At 42.2% G+C, this 26,720-nt stretch overlaps 1 protein-coding gene across 2 annotated transcripts; it reads right to left on the reverse strand.

Annotated features, from left to right (window-relative positions):
- Positions 1-6,196: 6,196 nt before the first annotated feature.
- Positions 6,197-26,516, reverse strand: HMGCS1 (3-hydroxy-3-methylglutaryl-CoA synthase 1). 2 transcript variants are annotated; one of them, XM_055325027.1, is made up of 11 exons: positions 26,391-26,507; positions 20,510-20,570; positions 15,208-15,665; positions 14,772-14,897; positions 14,090-14,254; positions 12,625-12,790; positions 11,663-11,833; positions 10,625-10,731; positions 9,294-9,419; positions 8,867-9,030; positions 6,197-7,978 (listed from the first exon to the last, which is right to left on the reverse strand). In XM_055325027.1, exons 3-11 carry the CDS (start codon positions 15,653-15,655, stop codon positions 7,889-7,891), a joined length of 1,563 nt encoding a protein of 520 aa, XP_055181002.1. In that variant the 5' UTR covers positions 15,656-15,665; positions 20,510-20,570; positions 26,391-26,507; the 3' UTR covers positions 6,197-7,888. The 2 variants fall into 2 exon arrangements, with proteins under 2 accessions (XP_055181002.1, XP_055181001.1); XM_055325026.1 differs by lacking the exon at positions 20,510-20,570 and having other exon boundaries at positions 26,391-26,516.
- Positions 26,517-26,720: the final 204 nt, after the last annotated feature.

Here is a 26,720-nt window from a genome sequence, read left to right on the forward strand (position 1 = left end):
CAGACCCCGTGGTGACCCAGAGTGCGAGACTTGCAATTGCCCGGAGCAGATGAGAATAGGTGCCCATCCCGGAGGAACCTGAACTGTTCTGATTCTCCTTTTGATGGAAATTGAGAAGAATGCATTTTCCAAAGTAATAGCTTATCAATGCCAGAGGCTTCCGGTAAAGACCCCACACCCAGCGTGGCAGCTACAACAGACAAACAACTACCCTCCTCTATTATCCATCTGCTCTCTGTAGCAGCCTGACGGAGAAGTTAAAGGAGGTGGTCATGGGGCCCTTTACCCTTGTGTCCTTAGAAATTTTTGATGATGAGACTGACTTTGAATGCTAATACTGATGGCTGCATTTCCTCATGTGACTGCTCATGATTTACTAACATGATCGCGGAGAAAGTACAGTTCCAGAGGTTTCCATGTGGCTCTTCCCCCACAGGTCAGTGGTCTAAACATAGTTATCCCAAATATATACTTGAAGATGGGGGAAAGAGCCCCAAGGTGGGACCCACTGTGAGGCAGACGTTGGCCTGAACTCCCCCCGTCACCCAGTTTCCAAAGACCCCCATCCACACATGGGCCGTAATAGTGTTTAGGATTCCCTGGTATCATTTCAGTTTAGACTTTTTAATCCAACAGTCCTTAAAACTTCTGGGTGTGTAGTTGAAATACTTGTGCCAGCAGGGCTTTTCCTCAAGAAGACCTGGCCTCCCAGTCACTGGGCACTGGGTCTATAAATTAACCTGCATCTGGGACCATGATTTTCTCGTCATGACAGGCTACAGCAGTCTCTGCTCACCAGCTCTCCTCTTTTCATTCTTTTGCTGTTATAAAAGGAACACACCAGCCAGCTGTCACTCAGGACTCTGTGATCTATTAGCCATTGTCACAAAGTCCTGCAGATCAAGACACCTTGATTTCCACTTCAGCCTGACTGTCCATTAGATCATGTCCATTGCCTCTAACATTTAAATAATAATGCATGGCCTCTGCCGTTCTAGAATCTCATCATCTCTGCTGATAGTAGCATGCCCAGTTCCATGGCAGCATTTCCCACTGTCAAGGCCTACCAGCAGTGGCAGCCATCACTGACCTTTTCAGAGGTGCTGGGACACCCCTCCCCAGAACATTCCTTGTTGCCTCCTGGGGACTGTAGGTAGGGGGTTCTTCAGTTGATGTTTCCCTTAACACTGCCATCTGTGACTCATTTACTGTGGGCCATACTCCCCTCCAGCCTCTCTAGCCAACCCAACTGCACATTAGGACCAGCTCTGGGTGTTCTATTGAACCAAGTCATGGGTAAATGCTCCCGTGATGATAAACTCTCTCCTTCCAGCATAACGGTCTCCCTTGGACCTCCACCCTGGGCCCCACACCCTCGAGATCCACTTGAACACATTTTGCCCCGGTTCCTGATAGTACCCATTAGCCTGATTCTGCAGTTCCTTCCAGGAGACCAGGCTGTTTCCTCCCACACACACAGAGGCTGCGCTGGCTGAAGCCATGTCGAGACCTGACCTGGCTCTGGCTTAGCCTTTGGGGGAGGATCTCAGGGAGGTCATGCACCATCTCACAGACGTCTGCCTCCCTGAGGTCTTGGCCGGGTCTTCAGGCAAGGAGGGACAAGCTGCTCCTGCCAGCCCTATGTGAGGGGAACCTTGTTTTCAACACTTGCAGGTGCATCTACACTGTTGTTACCCACTGAGGTCCCAGGGTCCCACTTTCTTCCTACCAAGGCTCGACTTTGATAAAGAATTGTCGGGATGGTATTTTATCTCGTCTGCAGCTCAGCCCATGTTACAGTGAGACCCCAGGCCTCTTTTAGGTTCTCTACCCTCTGCCTGGGTAGGCCCCAGAGCTTCCACAGTGGGCCTCGAGTTGAGAGCTGGCTGTCTCAAGCCTGTATTTTTTCCCCCAGGCTGCCCAAGCACTTAATAAAAACTAGCCAAACCCACCATCTTCCTCACTGCCCGCCTACTGCTCAGGTGCCAACAGGTACTGTAAGGTGGGGTCAGCACGTCATCCACCCGCATCTACAGCTGAGTCTGGGTAGCGATCGTGCCCTCCACGCGCCAGGGCTGGTCAGTCAGCACCTGCTCACCAACAGCATTAGTGGTCTATTGTTGTGAACAATTACTACAAATGTAGCTGATTAAACAACACAAATTAATATCCGACAGCTCTGAGGTAGAAAGAAATCCCTCCCGGGGCTCTCTGGTCTAAATCAAGGGGGCACAGAGCTCCTTTTGGGAGCCCGGAGAAGAATCCATTTCCTTGCTTCTTCCTGCCTCTGGAGGCTGTCCCACATTGCTGGGCTGGTGGTCCCCCGCCTCCACCCACAAGGCCAGCCACGCAAGGCCAGCCACGCCGCAGCTCCTGGTCATCTGTCCACTCTCACCTTGCCCTCTAATCACAATCCTGCAAAGTTCTCTGCTTTTGAGGACTTACATGATTAGGGTGGGCCTATCTGGACAACGCAGCAAAATTTCCCCATCTCAAGACCCTTCACCTTAATTCCATTTGCTTTTGCCAAGTTGGGTAACCTCTTTGCAAGTTCCAGAGATAGTCATCTTCTGGGATGGGGGAAGTCGTGCCTACTACATTTGCCCCCTACAAATGGCAGTGTGAGCGGTTGCCATGACTGGTGAGCAAACCAGCTCCAACCTATTATCCTGAGGGTCTGCATCACAGAGCTATTCTGAGTACCGGTGGTCTTTGCCTGGATTCTCCAGAGGAGAAAAAAAAAAAAAAAGCCTGACATAAAAGCTTACATGCAGCTCACTTATTTGGGAAATGATCCCAGGATGCACGAGATGTAGAAGCGCACAAAGAAAACAGAAGAGGAAAGCCAGTGTAAGGGTGCACTACCCAACTGGCCGTGGGCAATTGGTAGTTGGTTCTGCAGGATCTTCTGAGGAACCCGGCGGAATGCTTTACGCACTAGCCAAATGTCCACCACTGGTCCAGGGTGGCCCCATGGGAACTTAACTCGTCTATACATCCAGGCTGTGAAACTGTGAGTGCCAAGTGAGTTCTGTGGGAGTCCCACATCACAGTCAGGCTAAAGTGAAAGGTACTTAGCAGGAATCCAATGGAAGGTGCTAGCATATTTTCTGAGATCCTGGTCAAAGACCAAATGGAAACAGTTTCCACATCTGTGGCTGAAGCTGAAGGCAGGGCAGTGAGCATGTGAAATGGGGCCCAGGGGTTCAGACACAACGGAGCAAAGACTCTAAGACTGGAAGAATAACCTTGGCACATTTGAGGAATGAAGACAGGGTCGATGGAAACATTGTAAGCCTTGGTGAGGAGTGTGGTACTGACTTGAAGGAGGCAGACAACAGAGCCCCTAGGAGTTGGCAAGCCTGAATAAGAAATTTGAAATGTGCTTATTGCCGAGTGGGGCAGTCCAGGCAGCCTTCAAGGAGGAAGCAACTCGTGAGATAAGTCCTCAAAGATCAACAAAGTTTGGCTAAAATGGGTTGGAGAGGCTAGTTTAACAGCATCTGAAAGACATGGAGGCACGGCGATGCTTTTGCAAAGTTAGTCTAACAAAACTTTTATTCTTTTTTTAACAATAGATGCCTGCACAGTGATGAAATAGGACAAAGATGAATTCCTTTTTTTTCTTCTAAACATTTAAAATAAAAATATTTGGGATCCCTGGGTGGCGCAGCGGTTTGGCGCCTGCCTTTGGCCCAGGGCGCGATCCTAGAGACCCAGGATCGAATCCCACATCGGGCTTCCGGTGCATGGAGCCTGCTTCTCCCTCTGCCTGTGTCTCTGCCTCTCTCTCTCTCTCTCTGTGACTATCATAAATAAATAAAAATTAAAAAAAAATTAAAAAAATAAAATAAAATAAAAATATTTTAAATTTTTATAAGCTGGAGCCCTCATGATCTATGAACTTCAGGAGGATTGATATTCATAATCTTCAGCACCAAATTACTATCTTTATAATACTGTTTTGGGGGTGGGGGCAGTGGGGAAGAATCACAGATCACCTATTTTCTTTGACTACCAATTAAGGAAAATAATGAGGAACCCAGCAACTACTTTAATTAAAAGTAGTTGCTAGGAATCTTAAAGAAAATTTTCATTTTTTAAAAGATTTATTTATTTATGACAGACACACACACACACACACACACACACACACACAGAGGCAGAGACACAGGCAGAGGGAGAAGCAGGCTCCATGCCAGGAGCCTGATGTGGGACTCAATCATGGGACTCCAGGACCGTACCCTGGGCCAAAGGCAGGTGCTAAACCGCTGAGCCACCCAGGGATCCCTGAAATTTTTCATTTTTATGTCAAGATTATCTAGCTCTAAATTATTTAAAGACCCAGGGTGACTGGGTGACGGGCACTGAAGGGAGCACTTGACGGGATGAACACTGGGTGTTATACAATATGTTGGCAGGTCGAACTCCAATAAAAAAAAAATACAAAAAAAATTATTTAAAGACCTTTTACGTTCCCTGCTTTACTAACCTCTTAAGTGTTTCTTTCAGGGCATTTCCAATAGCAGACGAGACAGGAAGTGTTTCAACTGAGTCACAGGAAGATCAAAAGTAGCTGTTTGCATCTGTTTGAGTTTTATCTCCTGCTAATCTTTAACTCATTAGTGTTCATAAAAACAAAAACCCAGAAGGTTCAAAAAAAGTTGGGTGCCCAAACAGCACAAATTCCAACAAGGAGTGAGGGGAAGGATAGCACTCCTAAAGCATATTAATTAGGATTGAAGGATTTGCAAAAATGACCTTAGAGAAAGAACACTAGCCCATTTCCTAAATGATCCAGAGGGATAGACTGGTCCAGAAAATAAATCATCACTAAGTATTGAATCTACACATGACATATGAGCTGAACAGGGCTAGAAATAATCTGGGTTAATTCTTGATTTCTACAATCCGAAGAGTGGATAGGGCTCTTAGAGGTGATCTAGTTCAGTATTAATACCACTGCAAAAACTCTATAAACCCCCTAGGAGTGGGACACCTGGGTGGCTCAGTGGTTGAGCTTCTGCTTTTGACTCAGGGCATGATCCCAGGGTCCCACATCAGGCTCCCTGCTTGAAGCCTGCTTCTCCCTCTGCCTGTGTCTCTGCCTCTGATTCTCATGAATAAATAAAATCTTTTTTAAAAAAACCAACCAACCCTAGAAGCACCAGCAACATGTGGCTCTTAGGGGCGCATAGGTGGTTCAGTCGGTTGAATGTCTGACTCTTGATTTTGCCTCAGATCATGATCTCAGGTTCATGGGATGGAGCTCCAAGTCAGGCTCTACGCTCAGTGGCCAGAGTCTCTCTCCCTCTGCCCTTTCCCTACTCATGCTTGCTTTCTCTCTAAAATAAATCTTAAAACATGTGGCTCTTGCTGACAGTAGGCCATTTTATATGGGCTGTAAAATTTGCTTTTAATCTTTATTTTTATTATTATTTTTAAAGATTTTATTTATTTATTCATGAGAGAAAGAGAGAGGCAGAAACATAGGCAGAGGGAGAAGCAGGCTCCATGCAGGAAGCCTGATGCGGGACTCGATCCTAGGACCCCCAGGATCACGCCCTGACCCAAAGGCAGATACTCAACCGCTGAGCCACCCAAGCAACCCTACTTTTAATCTTTAATTGCAACCCTTAATCTTAGGTTATTTTAAGGAAAATATAGTAATTTTCTTCATAAATACTTACGGCAAAGTTTATACATATTTACTACCCATTTGGGAGTTAATGTCTTTGTCTCCAGTTTAAGGATAACATATTATCAGTACAAATTCTTCTATGTTAGATAAATAGCTCCTTGAAGGCAAGACCATATATCTTGGTTTTTTTTTTTATTAAGATTTTATTTACTTATTCATAGAGACACAGAGAGAGAGAGGCAGAGACGCAGGCAGAGGGAGAAGCAGGCTCCATGCAGGGAGCCTGATGTGGGACTGGATCCCAGGTCTCCAGGATCACACCCTGGACTGAAGGCGGCGCTAAACTGCTGAGCCACCCGGGCTGCCGTCTTGGTAACTCTTTAATTCAGAGTGCCTTGCTTATATCAGGTTTTCAAATGTCTGTTGAATGATGAACGAATAAATTAGTGAATGAATGAACTGAAATGAAACAAATACCCATACTTTGAAATAGCACATTAGCTGATTTCTTGCCTAAACTGTTAGTTCAAGAGGGAAAAAGAATACACACATATCTGAAATATTTCTCTAAAACTTTATTCAAAGTTATTCACCTCACCGTTAATAAGGTGTACAGTTAATGCTCTGTGCCAATATTACGAGGCTTGCCCATTGCCGGCAATGGACTTTGAGAAAAACCCATTTCCTGACACCCAAAAGTTAAATTACTCTTTTCAAAACATACCAAATTCCCAATACTTGTGAAAGTATTACATGCACCATTTTCCCATTAATCTTTAAATGTGAACTTACATTATTAATCTACATCAGTGGATGTTAAAATGAAGTCATTTTAACAAATGGACTGTACAAATCAAAATACCACTAGTTAATATTAGACAAGAGTATTTTACAAACACTACATTACATATTACCTTGCAATTTGAAACATTACAGTTCATGTTTGTGTAAGTTTATTTTAGATAACTGAAACTTCACAGAATTTAACAGCAAATAAAGTTTAAAAAATTTAGTTCTGTACATTAGTTCCAACTATCTCTATTTTACAGTCTATAAGGCTCATGTCATAGTTCAGCACCAAAAAGATCTACAAAACTGTCTAACCAGTCTTCTTATTCATTTCATGTGATAGTTTTTTCTAAGTGAAAGTCTGAAAAAATGCTTTATAAATCCTACTCCCAGACCTTGAAATGGAATACTTTTTTGGCCGTTCATACTATATAAAACTTGGGTTGTCCTTTTATTTATTTTCATTGAAAAGATACCAGAAAAAGGGAAAAGAAAGGAAAATAACACTTATACCGTGAATTTAGGCTGTCAGTCTGTAAGTTGAATTTATAACACTGAAGCATCACAGGTAACCTAACAATGCCCTGTGCCCCATCCTTCTATTTTGTTTTAAAATTTTAAAAGGCAGCCAGAAAATTTTTTTATTTATTCTTTAAAATAAGGCGCAAAGAAGGATTGCAACAACTTCCTCATACACCACTTCACTACCATCTCCACCTTGAACCAAGGATTCCGAAGCTGACCCAGAGCTATGTCCATAGTTTCCCAGTGTACCACGCGGTCTATACCAGACTTCTGCTCAATGCTAGCATCTCTCTGTTCAGAGGTCATTACAATAACTCGTCACTGCTGGCCTGGATTTAAAGCAACATTCCAGTTTCCAGAACCAGTGTTACCATCCCAACTCTTCTCCCTATTTAGGATTTATAAATTATAGAAAAAGAGTATATTTGTCTTGCCATTTTTAAACAGGGCTTGTGCATATCACATTTTAAGACTACATTCCGTAAACTAGAAACTTTTTTTTTTCAAAAACCACAGATACTTTCAGTAAGCTTGTTGGTTCAAAGTACAAAAGTCTTACATGTTTAAAAAAATTAAAATTGGAGACTAGTACCTCTGCTTTCTTCGCCTGAAGCACACGATTCATGATACCACATTTAAAAACTAAGCTTCATGCATACGAATGGCCAGAGAGGTATGAAGTTTACAGAGCCCTTAAACATCATTCCCGTACATTAAGCACTGGCTGGACCACAACAGGAAGCGTGTGAGCAAACTGAGCAAAGAGACTCTCCCAAGAACACGATAGTTTTCCAGGCTTCATGTCAGTCACATAAAAAGTTACACAACATGTAATCCTTTAAAACTGTCCCCAGACATCCCATTCCCAGAACTGTTCCTATACAGACCCCCCACCCCAACCCGCACTGAAGTTTTCCACCTCATAGAAGTATCTTAATGCTCCCCATTACTAATGACCGCTGCTTCGGGTTCTGCTGCTGTGGCAGGGAGTCTTGGCACTTTCTTAGCAGGACTTGGGATATGCTAAAATCAAAGGAAAAAAACTTGTCAACTCTCATAGCAGTTTTTTTGTTTTTTAAAAAGTCATTGTGTTAAATTCTAGTAAGAAAAAAACTGAGAAGGGACAACTTTGGAGAGGTTTATGCTAAATATATATATTCTATAGAACTTTTTGTGGAAGGAACTAAATAGCCATTCTTTACTTTATGGTGAAGTTATTAGACAAATATTCCTAGAGCAAGGAAGAGAAGGAGGCCACAGAGACCCACCACACACAGCATTCTACTTGTTACTCTTGCATTCCCAACTCTGACTCAGGTGGCCCGACTAGCTACTTCACTGGTGTAATAACAAGAAGAAAGACTATGCATCCTTCACGTTGGTGCTGAACAGATAAAAGAAACAACTTCAGGGTTATATATAAAGTTCTCAGCTCAAATTGGGGCCATGATCCTTGGCAAGTCATTTAACTTTTCGCAGCTTCGTCTCTAAAATGGGAATAATACCATTTACCTCAAGATGGATTTTGTAAGGATTAAATTAGAAAATGTAAATAAAATCCCTAGCATATAATTGGAATTCAAATCCTTGCTATTAGTGTTACTTCTTGATAATCTGTAGAGAGATTTGACAATGGCCTGAGATGAGAAGGGCTCCAGACTCCACTCTCACCTAGACAAGACCACAAATGGGCCTTCTCTCTATATCAGTCTTCCTTTCAATATTGGTATTATTAACAAAACCTAGTCTTTACTGCGTGTTTTAAAAATGTTAATAATTGTAAATGCAAAGCTCATTCTTTATCAACATTCCTTTAAGCTGCTCAGTCTCAGGTCCTGAAGCCCTGAGATCTGAGGATGGAGACTTCTCAGCCTGTCCAAGGCCGAGCAAAAGACGAGGAGCTTCACCTACCTCAGTGGCTGCACTTGAATGTACGAGTCCTACTCCTTCACCCAGAGTATCCTCACTGGGGGAGGGGCGCCGGGCATAGGTCCTCCTGTGCTTCTCATCCACTCTGACGAGGTACCAGGTCCCTTCGAAGAGGGAATCTACTGAACTCTGAGGAATATAGTTGACTAAAGGAAAAGCAGAGAACATGAAACATTAGTTAGGATACATAAGTCACTTGGTAATAAAACTAGAGAAAAGTTGCCTATTTCCCCACAATTTTCACTGATAACACGTTAGTACAGAATAAAGCCTAGACACCCATCTTATATGTAACATGTTTCAGGTTATTAGAGCCTTCTCCAGTAGGCTTTGGGTGTATACCTCTATGTTTAAACACAACTTAATATATATATATATATTTTTTTTTTTTACAACTTAATATTTTTACCCAAGTGATGAGTGTCTTCTCTGAGCTTCATGTTTTCAGCAAAGACATCTGGTGCCACACAAGTTCTTGAGTCAAGTCTTGATTTGAGGTCACATAAACTTGCTGTTATTTTATCAAGAGCAGACCCTAAAACAGTAAATCCCAATATTAAAAGAGAATTTTTTTTTTAAAGATTTATTTACTTATGAGAGACACGGTGGGGGGGTGCGCGGGTGGGCAGAGACATAGGCAGAGGGAGAAGCAGGCTCCATGCAGGGAGCCCGACGTGGGACTTGATCCCGGGACTCCACCATCATGCCATGGGCCAAAGGCAGGTGCTCAACCGCTGAGCTACCCAGACGTCCCAAAAGAGAGTATTTTTAGATTCTCTTAACTGACTGGGTGGCGCAGTCAGTTAAGTGTCTGACTCCTGACTTAGGCTCAGGTTATGATCTCAAGGTTGTGGGATCGAGCTCCGGCTTTGCACTGTGTGTGGATCCTGCTTAGGATTCTCTCTCCCTCTCTCTCTGTCACTCCTCACAGCCCCCCGCAATCTCTCTTGGAAAAAAAAAAAAAAGGCAAAAGTAGCACATCCCAAAACTTGAAAATGCTGCCAAATAGAAAAAAAGCTTTCCATTTCTTGAAGTACCAGATACTACTTAGGTGAAAGAGAAAATGGTATCTGTTTGGCATAGCTCCCTATGATCTCTGACTAGACATTTGTTCGGTATCAGCCAAGAGACAAATCAGGAAATAGATGGGATGTGAAACTACAAATAACTTATTGTCCACAGTCAACCTATGACACAGTTTTAGACTAATGTCGAGTCTTCCATCAGTTTTTCTCCATGTTTTTGCTCCTTCCTGTTCAAGAATATAAGACCATAAACCTATAAAAATTAGGTATGTTGTATGAAACCAAACCACAAGAAAAGACTTGGTATTACTCATTCATATGATCAGGCTCCACAGCTGCCTGCATTAGACAGATCTGCTTCCCTTACCCTCCCGACTGCACCTCCCCTGGTTATAAACACTTTACAAATGAGAAAAAAATAAAGTTACTTGCTGGAGACAGAAAAATCAGACATTGTGCCATAAAAAGATTTTTTCAGCTCATTATATATTTTTTCTGACTTGGAAAAAAGGGAAGCTCTCCCAACGCAGATAATCCTGCCATTTACTCAGTTAAAGTGGATTCTTAGAGAGTAAAAATCTGGCTACGTTGAAAGAAACGAAGATACAAATGTAATGATCTATGGGGCAGATTCAAGTGCGTGCTTGAGGAGTCTGCTCAATCAACCTTAGCACAGTAGGTACCAACACATTCTTGTTAGAAGAGCTGCGTTTACCTGGTGTGGCATCTTGTGTAACTCTAAGGGAGTACAGGGTGGCAGCCAAACCAGAACCGTAAGAGAACACACCAATCCTCTTTCCTGCCAGCTGCTGAGGGGAGTACCTGTGTAGGGGGAAGAAAAGTTATTAAAAAGTCTCACTGACCCTTTCTCTCTCTCTCTGCCCTTTCTCTCTGTCTCTATGAATGAATAAATAAAATCTTTAAAAAAAAAAAAAAAAGGGCAGCCCTGGTGGCGCAGCGGTTTAGCGCCACCTGCAGCCTGGGGTGTGATCCTGGGGACCCTGGATCGAGTCCCATGTTGGGCTCCCTGCATGGAGCCTGCTTCTCCCTCTACCTGTGCCTCTGCCCCTTTCTCTCTCTCTCTGTCTCTATGAATGAATAAATAAAATCTTAAAAAAAAAAAAAAAGTCTCATTGAGGGGCGCCTGGGCGGCTCAGTTGGTTAGGCATCTATCTGCTTTAGGCTCAGGTCATGATCCCAGGGTCCTGGGATCAAGTGTGGCGTGGGGCTCCCTGCTCTGTGGGGGGTCCACCCCTCTTCCAGCTTGTGCTCTCTCTCTCTCTCAAAAAAAAAAAAAAGCCTTTATAAATAAATAAATAAAAATTAAAAGTCTCACTGATCCAAAACTACAATGTGTGGGAAGACAGAAGTTAAGAGCAAAAATTCATCCGGTGGCCTTAGGAAGCGGACCTAAAGCTCTACAACAGACCAAAACCAAGAGTCTTTATCTTTTTGGTAATGATGGGGCTTATGAAAGTTATTATGCCATAAAATAAGTTACTTTGTCAACTAGGGGTTTATGGTTCAACTGTAGGTCAAGAATAAGATCATGAGAACAGCAGCCAGGGAAGCCAGCATGAAATGAAGTACTCAGGAGTAGCTTCATCCCATTTATCCTTAAATCAATGGACAGTAGCCTAAAGAATCTGGATGTCATCCTGTGATCTGCCACCAACATGCTGACCCCAATGTTGGTCTTCAAAATCTAACATCCCCAAATAAGAGGAGATAGGCAGCTGAAATATGTACTTACTGTGCTAGAACAGAAGCGAGGGAGCCATAAACAGACGATGTGTACATATTTCCATTTTGATTTGACACAAGCAAAGATGCCTTTGTTTTCTGATTAAAGAGTTCAGCACTAGCCTTCATAAATGCCTTTTCCACATCTCTGTCAAAGTAGGTATCTTCTAATTTAACATCCCTGAAACATTTAGAAAAAAGGCCATCTTACAATGTTCAAAGACTACATTTTTATTATAGTAGCCAATATAACTAATATTCTAATCTGCCTGTATGATTTGGTTTCCCTATTTATTAAAAGCCAAGTAGTAACATGTTAATTGCCGTGGAAGATGTAACAGTTGTACACATTAGGTCCTTTTTGTCAAATCTTTGTATAATCAAGTTAAGACAACTTAATTCTAATGGGTTAATAAATTCCCTAAAACTCTGTTGTCACCAAACAGAATACACTATACTATTTCAAGTCCATCACAATGCCTATTTAGTTAGCAAAGTCAGGATATTGCAGAAGCTGAGTCTTAAAAGTTGAGTAGAATTTATTAGATGTAGAAGGGACAGGGTGAGTTTAACAGGCACGGCAGGGAACTTTAAGTGGGGAAATGTGGAAGGAGCATGAAAGCGGACTTCAGTAGTGGCGGCGCACGGCATGGGATGGGACACAGGCGGATGGGACACAGGCGCTGGAGAGGAGATTTCAGAGGCTGGAGTAGTAAATGTAGGCCCCATGGGGCTCTATTATCATGGTGACAGAGGGAACAGGACTAAAAGGAGGAAATCAGAAAATAGGAGTAGAAATGACTAAAGAATTCATGTAGATAAGCTACCAGTTCTCTGGGACTCGGTTTCTTCTACTTTAGACTAGATGACTTTTAAGATCCAGTTAACTTTAAAAATTTCATGTCTATAAAAAGGTTTAAAGACATATAAAATACACAAAGAAGAAAAAAAATTCTAACAAACTTCTCTTACCCAAAGGCTTCCAGGCCACTATATATACTATTTTTATCTCTGTTCTGGTCATTAAGGAAGTCATTCAGCAACATCCGAGCTAGAGACTTCTGAACCAGCTTACAGTAGGGCGAGTGGAAGATCATGAAACCAAAATCATTCAAGGTAAAATCTTTATCATTTCCCTCTGCAAGAGAAATCCAAAGAAATTATGAAATTCACTTTAAAACACTAACTTTTGAAGTATGATTTTAGAACAAGGCTAAGATGTTCTTCTATCTTTAAACAGCAACCAAAAATAAACTGTATAATGAAATTATCTCTATGGCTTAAAATGCATATCAAAAAGACACCCAGAGACAGAACACTACCCATCACTACATCACTGTTTTCAAACCTCAGAGCTTAAGAGTCTAATTTAGTGGGTTGGGCCTGTTTTTTGTTTTGTTTTTTTTTTTTTTTTAACCTTATGGTATTTTTTAATGAAATAGAATAGAGTAGAAAATAGCTGTGTAACCTGTGGCATGGTAAGTAATTTCATGATATTTTTGTGTGAGTTTAGCACATACAGAGAGTGTGGGTCCTAAAAAGTTAGAAAATCACTGTCCTGTTAAATACCATCAAAAGTATGACATTTTACACACTGCAAGAATGCTTCTTCTCTAGGACTACTCAATCCTACTGTGTCATTCAATACTTTTTTTAAACCTCTCTTTTTTTTTAAATTTTTATTTATTTATGATAGTCACACACACACAGAGAGAGAGAGAGACAGAGAGGCAGAGACATAGGCAGAGGGAGAAGCAGGCTCCATGCACTGGGAGCCCGACGTGGGATTCGATCCCGGGTCTCCAGGATCGTGCCCTGGGCCAAAGGCAGGCGCCAAACCGCTGCGCCACCCAGGGATCCCTAAACCTCTCTTACAGCCTATAGAATGCGGATCTATGAAAAAGCCTAATTTATATGATACTGTGTGTTTTAATGGCATTAATTCAAACACTGTCTTTTTGAATATCTCAAGAACATTTTCAGGGTTAAAGACAGAGATTAATGAGGATACTGCAAAAGCAAGGATGAATTCACAGGTCAAATGCAAACAAGCTGTAGGGGGATGGGGGTCAACATCGGTAATTTATTTTCATTAGAGTTTGCTCTGGATCACAGTTGCAAACTAAAGCCTTGTAAAAACACCTCTCCCAAAAGATGAACATAATTCAGGTTACTTTCTTTGCCTCAGTGTTGATTTTTTTTACTGGGGGTAAGCCTAAGCATTTCTGCACAGATAAACCTCATTTTTAAAGCTTCCCTGTTTCCCTAAATTACGCATTCCCAGAATCTGTGGGGAAATGCTATCTGGTGGGCGAGGAAGGAATGGTTCAAGGACACTAATGAAGGATGCCCATAAGGCAGTGTCTCACTGAAGACACTCAGCACATTACACTGCCCTCAACGGACGTCAAAACCAAGGGAAATGGATGAAACGCACCTTTCTGCCACTGGGCTCGGATCTTTTTGCGGTAGACAGAATAGCAGCGGTCTAGTGCACTGAGGTAGCACTGTATGGAGAGTTTGCCGTCTACTATAGGATATTCCGAAAGCATGTCAGGCTTGTAAAAGTCATAGGCATGCTGCATATGTGTCCCACGAAGTCCTAGGAGAACAAGAAAGGAAGAGGACATGTGTATCTGCAACCTGATGTTTGTATGTTAGTCAGCAGATTGCCTTGTTCCTAAAGCATCTAATCAACTCTTGCCACTTGCAGTATGGAAATCACAAGGTGAAACCAACAGATAACTGAAAAGAAACATTACAGTATCCATGGACAGGCCTAAGACTCCTTTGATACACAACATTTTATACAAGTTTCCTATCTCTAACTGGAAGATCACAATTGCTCTACTGAACTGAAAACAAATGAAACTTGTCACTAATGAGTGACAGTGGGCAAGTTACTCCTCTGTTCTTACTTACACCCATTTTCTCTGTAAAATGAGAATGACATTACTTACCTCATAAAATTGTTATAAAGACTAAATATGCTAACACGCATATTTAGCAGGTAGTATCTGCATTTAATGAATACTCAGTACTAGTTTCTATTTGTACTTTCAACTTTCTTGACATACTTTGTTAATAAAAAAAAGAAATGCTCTCCCCCAAACACTCACCTCGGTCAAAAATTAAAGGCGCATTTGGCCCAATTAGCAGAGCAACAGCTCCCACTCCACCTGTAGGTCTAGCATTTCCTGTGGCATATACAGCAATATCTCCCGCAACTACCAGGGCATACCGTCCTGAAAAAGATTTTTGTTAATATGCAAGAAGGTGATTACCACTAAAAATATCATACATATACACTGAAGTCTTCTGTTTTTCTAAAGTATGCTTTCCCATCTTTGGCAAAGGAGAAAAAAAATGTAAATCTTTATAATTTTGTCCTACATGATAAAGAGAACCAGTTTATAATTCAGGTAAATTGAAAGAGGTACATTTCTGACCATATTCAAACAAGCATAACTGGTAAATTCCCATATGGCATTAATTAAAAGGTCATGTGGGCCTGCGCATCCTCAAGGAGAGTTTCTTTGGAATAACGTAACATACCATCCCAGGAGCTGGACTCAATCCAATTAACAGCATTGAAGACAGCGGCTGTGCCTCCATAGCATGCATTAGTTGTATCTATTCCTTCTATATCTGTGTTCCCAGACTCCTCAAAGAGCTGCATCAAATTAGTCTTCACGGATTTTGATTTGTCAATGATTGTCTCTGTTCCAACTTCTAAACGCCCAATGCAATCATACGAAAGGCTATGTCTCTCCATAAGGTTCTGAACCACAGTCAGGCAAAGAGAGTTGATGTCTTCTCTATCCGTGCAGAAGCCCATCTTGGCCTGGCCCAAGCCAATAGTATACTTTCCAGCATCTACACCATCATATTTTTCCAACTCTGCTTGATCAACATATTGAGAAGGAAAATAGATCTCAAGGGCAACAATTCCCACATCTTTTGGCCAGCAGGCTTCTGCATTCAAAGGAAGTGACCCAGGCATGGTGAAAGAGCTTTAGAAAGAAAAACAGAAGAAAACATCATTCTAGGTTACACATTCCAGACTGTCAAGTTCAAACTTAAGAAATCAACATTAGGAGTTCAACTATCACCTGAAATGTTAGTTTCTAAGTTTAGTATACTTCATCCAGGGCAATTTTATTATTATTATTTTTTTAACTGAAGTATAGTTGACACACAATGTTACATTAGTTTCAGATATACAACAGAGTTATTTGACAACTCCATGCATTATGCTATGCTCGCCATAAGCGTAGCCAGCGTCTGTCACCATATAATGCCATTACAATACCACTAATTATATCGGGGCAATTCTAATATGTGGAGGTAGCAATTATAGTATGAATGGAACACTATTATTTATAATTATTGTCTTAGAAAGATTTGCACTTTATTTAAAACCAGACCTCTTCAGGGGCACCTGGCTGTATCAGTCGGTGGAGCATGTGACCCTTGATCTCAGGGTTGTGAGTTCAAGCCCCAGGTTGGGTGGAGATTACTTAAAAATAAAATCTTTAAAACAAACAAACAAAGCCACCTAGACCTCTTTAGATTAAGACATGATAGGGATCCCTGGGTGGCGCAGCGGTTTGGCGCCTGCCTTTGGCCCAGGGCGTGATCCTGGAGACCCGGGATCGAATCCCACGTCAGGCTCCTGGTGCATGGAGCCTGCTTCTCCCTCTGCCTGTGTCTCTGCCTCTCTCTCTGTGTGACTATCATAAATAAATAAATTAATTAATTAAAATATTAAAAAAAAGATTAAGACATGATACTTAAAGGTAAATATAAGAGTCTTCTACTATAAAGAGCTATAAGATATAAAAATACAATGACCACTTAGTAATGTGGTCCACCAATCAGAATTCAAGTACCTGATCTATTCCCGGCCACCCAAGAAAGTTTAAATAAGTCAGCCAGTCATTCATCATGGATATATTCTTCATTGATCTAAACAATCTCAGCAAGTAGAAAAAGCACACTATGGAAGTCTACAAAGTCCATCTACACCAGGCCCCTGATACTGTAAAGAGCCCCTCTCCTCTGCCCAGAACCCAATGATTAAACTTTTAAGCAAAAATAAGTTCCAGGACCCATCAGAGGGTCATATGCCAATATCCCATACTTTCTACAGCTAAAATATGGGCAATAAATGACCACAGAATAACAAAAAAAATCACTTAGCTTCTAAATCAGGAGATAAACCCAAACTGACTCAAATTTGAAAACTGGTAATCCACATATTATTTGTGTGGCAGCTAGAGAACACCTCTTAAAACCAACTCTTCTATCTTAAAAAGGGCACTACAAAGACTGTTGCCACACTGTAAATACTTTCAGTAGTGTCTAGATTTACCAACAGTAAGTTAAATGTGCTAGCCACTTAAGACCATTGCTATGTGTGTATGAGCAAGTCACATAACTTATCAGAACCTCCTCAATTTGTTTAGAGATTGTATTAATCAGGAAAAGTTATTCTAGGTATTTCAAATAGGGGAGAATTTAATACAGGGAAATGGTCACAAACTTGTTGGCAGAGCTAGAGGAGCAAAGGGAGAAGGTGGCTATTCAGATCCCAAAAGCTCATACTCCTAACTAAAGCTGGAGCACTTCTGCTGCTGAACTAGAGTCTACACATCTTCCCCCTCACCTCCCGCCTCCCTGCTCCTTCCTGCTGACAAAAACAAGCAGGTGTCTTCTTCCTAACTTCTAATCTCACTTTAGTACTTCCATGGGCAGTCCACCCAGAACCCAGTTGGCATAGGAGTCAGAAAATAGTTATCAGGCTTTGAAAAATGGCATAGCCTATTAGTTTTAGAGACAGAATTTTCCTCCCTTTTAAACTTCTACAACTTAATTTCCTTTTTAGCCATCACATAATTGGAAGGTGCTACTTAAGTGACAGGATTTCAGGTCTTCATTGACCTACCCTTTCACCAACTCACTACTACTTTGACTCCTAAAAATGAAGTCAAATCCCATATTTATGTCATTTGTCCTCTGCCACTCTAAAAACTCTAGTATAGTATCGGTATGAAATTACAGACTATTGCCTTGGTGAGTTGTTAATTATTGAAGTCTTGAAAGAACATTGAAAGCAGAGAAGTTATCCTTAAATCATGTAATCCACCCTTAGCCTATAAGTCATCAAGTATATTAAAACCTAAAAAATAAGCACCTAGAAATATAATCACAAAATCTAAGTTAAAGATCTTAAAGGATACCACTGAATCTTCCTTCCAAATATACAAATCTTATTTGTTTTTTCATTCATTCAAACAATGACAACACGTTACACGCCAAACATTTGGGATAAGTTTCATAAGAGATAATCCTTGCCCTTTCAAATAGTCACCATTTTTATGTATAAGATATAAACAACTAATAATAAACAAGTGAAATAACAATCACATTATGTTCCAAGAACTACTTAATCCTGCCTGGAGGCCAGGGAAAGAGTAGGAAGGGAGGCTTCTTGGTTACTGGTGCTGACTTGAGTCTTCAGAATGATTAAGGAGTAATCAGTAAAGCTCTGCAGAAGCAAATGGTGGTAGGAGATTTTCAACAGGGTAGACAATTCACAAAAAGGCACAGTACAAAGGGCTACAAAAAGTTTTGCTAATTTACTGAAGTGAAATGTGAGGCTCAGTGAATAGATCACGCAAGCAGTACGTCAGGAGAACTGGATCAGGGTCAGGACATAATGGTTCCAGTATGCTGATGTTAGGGAGCTTCAATTTCATAATGAAGACAATAAGGAGCCATCAAACCATTTTAGACAGGAATAACTTGGTCATACTCATGTCCAGATCAATGTTTCTCCAACTCTGGAACAATTTGGTGGATGGCAAACAATGTATTTTAAAATGTAGTAAAAAAGGACAGAAAATAATCAGATTGCATGGCACACAGTAATTTAAGAATTTTTCCACGAAAATTCTGCTTCATTCATTCACACATATCCTAGGTTGCAATATGAAGTATATTTCTTACTGAAGGTCACAGTCAAAAAAACTTGCGAGTCACCGTTTTGGCATAATCACTAGTGCCACGCAGAGAATGGATTTGGATTAGGGAGCAGATATGGAAGTCCAGTTAAGACAGGTTATGTACTAGAGCAATTACTACATGAGGGGTGGGGGAGCAGCTTCAAAAATTAGGGAAGCCAAGTGGCAGAAACTGTGATTGGCTAGAAGTTAGGAAAAGAAGGAAGTGTTTAGGATGGCTCCCAGATTTCCAGCCTCAACTGTTTCATGGCTTCACATGCTTACTATCAAATCAGCTAAGTGAACAGAGAAGCGCCTCTTCACTTTATTCTACTCTTTCCTCTCTTCCATGACAACCTCTCAGTTTATGCTCATCTAAACTGCGCTACACTGAAGTTGAAATCAAGACATAAAGGGACTCAAATATCACTAGGCAGATTCTAAGTTTAGAATAAACTAAGATTAGGTCCTCTGCATAATCAATAGAAAAGAGCTCTACAACTAGCGTTAAAAACCAAAGACCAGTCCGTATCTTTTAAGAGGAACCCCTCCTATATGCTACCCTCTAAATTGCCAAACCAGAGGCAGTAGGATTACCCACCTTCCCAGCCTTTCCCACAAGGTTACCACCCTGGATCCTCTCTACTCTTCAAACTGCTCTAAACACACTGAGGACAGTGTGATTTTCCCTGCTTGGCCCAGTAACTTGCAATGCTTTTAGAAATAAAATGGACAAGTATATACAATCTTCTGAAAGTATAAGCCAGTTTATTAAAAGCCACAATGCAGGGCTTTGATTCCAGAATTAATCCCTATTTACCATAATCTGACTAGCTCTGATCAGTTCTTGTATTATTGCACTTAAGAAATAAGGTGTAACTGTTATTCTTAAACTCCAAGAGGTTAAAAATAAGTCCCTTGTTTCACTTGGGGCGGGGGAATGTAGCTTAACTAACCCACCCACATCACGTTCAAAGTGAATCCTGACTCTAATCATGGTATGGAAGAAATTTCTACATTATCTGACTCAGTCTTTATTGCTCATTCTCTGAGGGGTTTTGATAGCCAATATGTTCTCCCTATACTCCTGATAAAAAGCTGTCCCATTTGAAATATTTAGCTTTTGATTGAAATTAAGGAGGCATAAGATTAAGTGGGAAAAGAATGGAAAATTAATACAGGGAAATAACTGTTTCTATGGCATTTCAAATAACAAAAAATTTGATACAGTTTCTGTTTTGTAATCTTTTCTTTTAACTATCCTATTAATGTATGCTCTTATGCTGTCCTCTCAAATGCTCTCTGAAATAGACCAGATACATAAGAAAAAGAAAAAGGCCAGCTAAAGAACTGAGATGTTCACATTATGGTGTTAACTCCATACACAACAGGGTATTCTAGTTAATTCACTATTCTAAATAATCACACACAAAAACATTTCTAAATAAAATATAGTCTAAAAACCTGACAGCTTAAGAAATTACCTGCATATATTTTTAACTTTTTGCTGATAAAAAGCATTTTTCAGAGCATTGTATCCACAATTTAAAAAAAAAAATCTAAGCCAGATAACGGGATTCTGTATTCATAATAAAGTATGTAAATTTTCTCTTTAGAAAGGGTAAAAAAAAAATAGTTTCTAGATTTAAAACAGTAGTCTAATAATCACAAAGTTGGACAGTCTCCCAAAGCACTACACCATTAATTAATATTTAAAGATAAAGTAACTCCATAATGGATTTTAAGAATGTGTGGGTCACACGAGTGGTTATTTGCCCTGGGATAAAAATTCAATTTCCCCCTTTCATTTAGAGAGGAAGGCTTTCCTTCAGCAGCATGCTAGGATGCCATACCTGTGTGAGGAATAAAGAACTGCAGTCTCCAGGTCTGTCCCTCTGTTTCCTCCTCCAGGCACTAGGAATTTCAAATAAGAACTTCTTTTAAAGTCATAAATCACCACAGAAATTCAAATAATGAATCCAATTCAGAGTTAAAATAAACATTTCTTTCTCCAATTATATTACATAGAACTGATTTTGACTTTGCTAGAAATATAGTAAAGCTCATAAAACTTTTTCCCCCTTTGAGATTCTCCCATTCAAGAGCTTGCTCTAGGGGCCCCTGGGTGGCTCAGGTCATAATCCTGGGGTCCTGGGATCAAACCCTGTGTCGGGCTTCCTGCTTTGTGAGGAGTCTGCGTCTCCCTTTGCTTTCCCCCCACTGGTGTTCTCTCTCTCAAATAAATAAAATCTTAGGGATCCCTGGGTGGCGCAGCGGTTTGGCGCCTGCCTTTGGCCCAGGGCGCGATCCTGGAGACCCAGGATCGAATCCCACGTCGGGCTCCCGGTGCATGGAGCCTGCTTCTCCCTCTGCCTGTGTCTCTGCCTCTCTCTCTCTCTCTCTCTCTGTGTGACTATCAAAAATAAATAAAAAAAAAAAATTTAAAATAAATAAATAAATAAATAAAATCTTAAAAAAAAAAGAAAGAAAGAAAAGAACACTTAGGAGTTTGTGGCTTTAGCAATTTGTACCTCTGAGTTGATCTATAAAATGGAGTTAATACCTGCCCTCTCAGGTGGTTGAGAAGATAAACTATGTGGATAACGCTTTGTAATAATATAAAGCATCAATACATCATTATCCTAGTTCTTAGTATTTCTCAAACAAAACATGTATCTTTCTAGTAGTAAGACCTAATTACCTACATTTATTTGATCTTATGCTCCTGATCTTCAACATGTCCACCTTACCCTCCCCAACCTTTTAAAAGGGATTTTTCCCAAACTGTGCTGGTAATAAAAAGATAAGCATGTGGTATCAAAACAAAAGAGCATTAAGCTTTATCATCATTTAAGTTATGTGGAGATAAAATGGGAAGGTGACCCCAGCGCATTCTCCTCAGTCTATCTGTTCTGAAGGATTGTTTTTTGTTTTTTGTTTTTGTTGTTGTTGTTCTGAAGGATTGTTAACTTGAGACAACAACAGTTCTTGTGCTTAATGAAAACGCAATTACCTTTGCTATTTAACTACTGGCAAATTGAGCATCCGTGCTTGCCTGATTAGTCAGAGACTACATTCAGTGGTCTGAATTACTTTTAGTAAATAATTTAGTAAGCTTTCTTTGACATGATTAGATCATTTGAGTGCTCTTTACAGATTTCATCCCTTTTACTACATTGAGTTTACCCTTCCCCCCGCAAATAAATAAGCCCTGAACTTTGTAGGAAAAGATAAGACGTCTACATTCCAAGAGACCTCTTTGATTACAGAATTATATATACACTTTGAGAAAATAACCTAGATTTTGTTCTTTATTATCTTCAACTATGCTTTTGTAACCTGCAAATTAAGTAGACCACAGGGACTGGTTCCCACTGGTGGGGGGAAAACATGATTCCCCCTCCAGGTTGGGACTAAGTAACTTAGTAATATTTCTTCTTGAAACCATATTATGTATATGCATTTGATGCTATTTTCATCAAGGAAATTTCCCCTGAACTGCCAATATTCCCTCTTTCAATTTTGATTATTTCAGCTGAGGAGAGTTTAGGTGGGGCAAGCAGGGGCAGAGACAAGAGGAGGAGGGGAGGGGAAGAGGAGAAGAGAGGGGAAGAGGGGAGGACTTTCGAGCAAAGAAAAAAAAGAAAGAAGATTCACGAGGACTGCCATGCTACCTAAGCTCTGGGGAGAGGCCTGGAGGAAAGGAAATGGAGGCTGTAAACGCCACTTTCAGGAACAGTCCATCACGAAGGGATTAGGCTTCCCTTTCTCTTCTGCAACTGCTAGAGGGTTCTCGATCCTGAGATGATCGAAACAGCACTGCCAAAGTCTCCAGCAGGTCATCAGCTTATTTGTAACAGAAGGTCTTTTCAGAGCAACGATGGAGGGGGGGCAGCACAGGTCAGGAAGCAGTTAATGAATGGCAAGCGGCTGGCAGGTTACCACACAGCATGTTTGGAGCCTCTAGAGCCACAATATAGGCATTTTTGTCAAACCTAGTTTGGCAAAGAGAAGAACTGAAGAATGCGGGAGGCTGCTAGCATCAACTAGGTTCATGCAAAGAAGCTTTCTTTCTCCTGGGTTTATTCAGAGTTCTGAATTCCTTCTTCAGGATCCCTCCTCAGCCTTGATTCAAACAAAGAGTCAAAGAAGTTCATCCAGCACACATTTAGGTCCATGATAAACAGTAAGCGGTTACCTGCTGATCTTTTTCACTATAACAGGAGAGAAATCCAGGACATCCTTTATAATGAGAAAGACCTTTCCTCCTTGGGAAGAAGCAAGCAAAACTACTGGTGAAGGCTTTGCCCATGCCTGTACACTCTGGTCTAGTTCTCTGTTTAAAAAAATAGACATTCCGGCCTCTTCCCCAGAGTTCCTGGTCTGCTTATAAATTCTACTTCTATTGCAAGGCACTATTCTAAGCTACCTCTTCCAGGAAGGTTTCCTCAAGTTTCTCATCAGGGCCCCGCAATTCTACAGCAGGTATAATAGGTCATTCACACAAAGTCTTCATATTCTACTCCCTGGAAAACTGGTCATGGGCAGTCTTTTGATCCATACTCAATTCCTAGACGTCTCCTGGGAGAGGGGGCTGTATTTTGATCCTTTTTTGAAATCTCTCTAAGGGGCTCCTGGGTGGCTCAGCGGTTGAGCATCAGCCTTTGGCTCAGTCGTGATCCCGGGGTCCTGGGATTGAATCCCGCATCAGGCTCCCTATGTCTCTGTCTCTCTCTGTGGGTCTCTCATGAATAAATAAATAAAATCTTAAAAAAAAAAAAAGAAAGAAAAAAATGTCTCTGAGATCTTGGAGAAAAGGGCATTCAACTGCCGTTTTTTGAGGGGCTGAATTTGGAGTTATTATAGTTAGAGGACAAATCTTTTAGATTTAAGTACTTGTAGCAGCTCTCATCAGTAAGTTCTTTTTGCTATCACTTTTTAAATGAGTTGTAGCACCAAACAGTGGCCGGAATGTGTTTAAGAAAACTGGCTTTCTACTGAAAAATGTAGGTGATCCAAATAGAATAAGTGAACATGTATTGCTCTTACCAACATTCCCATATGTACATATCCCCAGTCACAAAACCTGCAAAGATGAAGCCTTTGAAAAATTAGCCTCTCTACTGCTTTAACTATACTCAGTTGACAGACAGTAAGTGAGCATCACCATATACCAAGAAGTCTCAGAATGAATAGATTGTTAAGAGTTGAGGGCTACTACCATCCCATCAGATTGACTAACATATTTTTCAACCTTCTGAATCTGTACCATCATCTTGAGAAATATAAAAATGTCAAATAGGGTGCCTGGGTGGCTCAGTCGGTTAAGCGTCTGCCTTCATTCAGCTCAGGTCGTGATCCTGGGGTCCTGGGGTCCTGGGGTCCTGGGATCCAGTGCTGCAAGGGGCTCCCTGTTCAGTGGGGAGTCTACTTCTTCCTCTGCCTCCCCCCACCTTGTGAGCACTTGTGCGGTCTCTCAAATAAAGAAAATCTTTTAAAATAAAATAAAATTATAAGACTCAGTTCTTTACATGAAACTAAATATAGATTCTGATATATATATAGTCCATCAAATTCCTCAAACCAGAACCTCAACTGTATCTCCTCTCATTCAGTTCCACTGCTTTTTTTTTTTTTAAAGATTTTACTTATTTATTCATGAGACACACACACACACAGAGAGACAGAGACAGAGAGAGGCAGAGAGAGAGAGAGAGAGAGAGAGAGAGGCAGAAGCAGGCTCCATGCAAGGAGCCCGACATGGGACTCAATCCTGGGACTCCAGGATCATGCCCTGGGCCGAAGGCAGGTGCTAAACCGCTGAGCCACCCAGGGATCCCCTGTTTTATGGTTTTAAATTATTCTAGAGCACTGAGTAAATACACATTACATCAATTATCAGGGTTTTGCACTTCTTTCCATGAAAGCTATCTAAAATCTCAATCAAAAACTCTTAAAGTCCATCCCACAGTTAAGAGAAACAAGATGTAAAAGCACTCTGGAGGAATACCTAAGAAAACAAAATCAAAAGCAAGGCCCTGAAATAGCCAGCAGATGACGTGGCCTTTTATGGTACATAAAACATCCTGTAATTTCTCCCCATTGGCAGCGCCTTCCTAAGAATTGGTGTTACCTATTAAACTAGAATTGGATAAAGGGCAAATCTACAAATTTAGGAGAGACCTACAAAGGTTAAACACCGAGAAAAGCGAGTCTTTCTCCTTCCCCGTAAAATATACTATCCCTGCCCTCCTTACCCCTACAAAAATAACTGAAATTTTAAAAATATAAAGTTTTGATCAAAGAAAGAACACAAACTGCTTAGAGGTCTCAAGATGCAAAGAACCATTTGGACAGATCCGTGTTAAGGGCTTTCAATCTCTCTTCTAACAGAATCTGTACAACTAAAGTCCAAACTCCAACTCAGAAGGAAAAACCTGTTAACTACATGAGCGTCTTCATTTGTCTTGATTTTGTCATTTATCTTGCCATTGTTTTTCAGAATTCAGCCGTGTGATAGAGCAAACATCACTCAGCCACAGCCAGAACACATCATCCAACTGCGGCAGGTTGACGGGAGCATCAGCAGCTGTGGGAAGCGCTGCAGCAGAGGTGAGCAGTGAAAAGAAGCCTGTGATGGCCTAAGGCCAAGGCCACAGGGCAAACATGACAAGCAGATAACCTCCTTCATTACCTGTTGTCCACATTCCTCCTCCACGGAAGCTCAGAGTAATCCTTTTCTCTACCATCCGTCACACAAGGACACGTTTTTCGAAGACACCATACACTTAGCTTAATCCCCAACCCTCCGTGTGTGAAGGCCCTGCGGGTACCTGCCCACTACATCACAGCAGGTCAGACCGGCTCTAAAACTATTAGCAAGACGGAGGCACAGGATTTCAGAACACCCAGGAAACCTTTTTTTTTTTTTCCCTTTAACAGGGGCATAGAAAATACGGAGGCGCGAAGGTAGGTGGGAGGCAGGAACCTGTGATACCCGAAGCAAGACGACCGAAGCAGTCAGCAGCGCAAGGACTCGTTAAATCACGGTTTTAGGGGGGCACTTGATGGGATGAGCACTGGGTGTCATGCTACATGTTGGCAAATTGAACTCCAATAAAAATAAGTAAGTAGATAAATATTAAAAATAAATAAAACCCGGTTTTGATGCTTCTCTGCACCTGAACTAGGGAAGAAAAGTCATGCTCGCCCACTTCCCTTTCCCAGCAACTCTATGTGGCTGCAAGAGGACACACCCCCTGCCAACCTACGAGGCTCCATCTAACCAGGCGCGATCTTCTCCATCCGTCGGCGTCCACCCTCACCCCAAAGCGCGGGGAACGCCCGGGCAGCCCAGCTCCGGAGGCGCCCCCCGCCCCCCACCCCTCAAGGCGATCACGGCCGCGCCCCGGCCCCTCCGGCCCCCCGGCCCCCGGCCGACTAGGTCACTAGAACCCTCGCCCTCAACGCCCTTTCGCCTTCTCCCTCCGCGACTCCCCAGCCCCCCGTCAAAGCCCCCGCAGGCTGGCCCGGGCGGCTGGCGGGGCGGCCCCGCACCCCGCACCCCGCGGCGCCCGCGCCCCCATCCAGGGCGCGGTCCACGCCTCCGCCCCCCGCCCCCAACCCCGGGACGGAGCCGGAGCTCCTTCGGGCCTAGTCAAGGACACCGCCCGCCCGGCCTTCATCCCGCCCGGCGCCGCGGCAGCCCGGCTCTCCCCGTCGCGGGGCACTCACCCAGACGTGACCGGGCGGCGGCCGGGAAGGGAGCGAGCCACGCAAGGGCAGTACGCGGCGCCTCCCCTCCGCCACCAGCTTTATAGCTGCCGACCCACCCGGCTCCGGCTCCGCCGGGAGTCGGCGGGAGGCTGGACCGCGCTTCCAGGAGCCAATCGCGGCCCGCCGAGCGGCCCGGCAGAGCCCGCCCCCCCGGCCGGCTTCCGCCAATCCGGAGAGACGTGGAGGCGGGCCCCGGCTAGGGCTTTCCCTCGTGGCTGGAAGGGCGGGGGAAGGGGCGGGGACAAAGCTGGAGGGCCGAGGAAGTGGGGTGAGAGAGTGACGTGCGGT

This window comes from Nyctereutes procyonoides, unplaced genomic scaffold (genome assembly GCF_905146905.1).
Source record: "Nyctereutes procyonoides isolate TBG_1078 unplaced genomic scaffold, NYPRO_anot_genome, whole genome shotgun sequence".
Lineage (NCBI taxonomy): Eukaryota > Metazoa > Chordata > Mammalia > Carnivora > Canidae > Nyctereutes > Nyctereutes procyonoides.

Coding starts and splice junctions, on each gene's coding strand:
- HMGCS1 (XM_055325026.1), bottom strand. CDS start 15,655: ATGCCTGGGTCACTTCCTTTGAATGCAGAAGCCTGCTGGCCAAAAGAT. Junction 14,898..15,207: donor TGAGTCCAGCTCCTGGGATG/GTATGTTACGTT, acceptor AATCTTTTTCAG/GACGGTATGCCCTGGTAGTT. Junction 9,031..9,293: donor AGAAGACACTCATCACTTGG/GTAAAAATATTA, acceptor CTTTTCCTTTAG/TCAACTATATTCCTCAGAGT.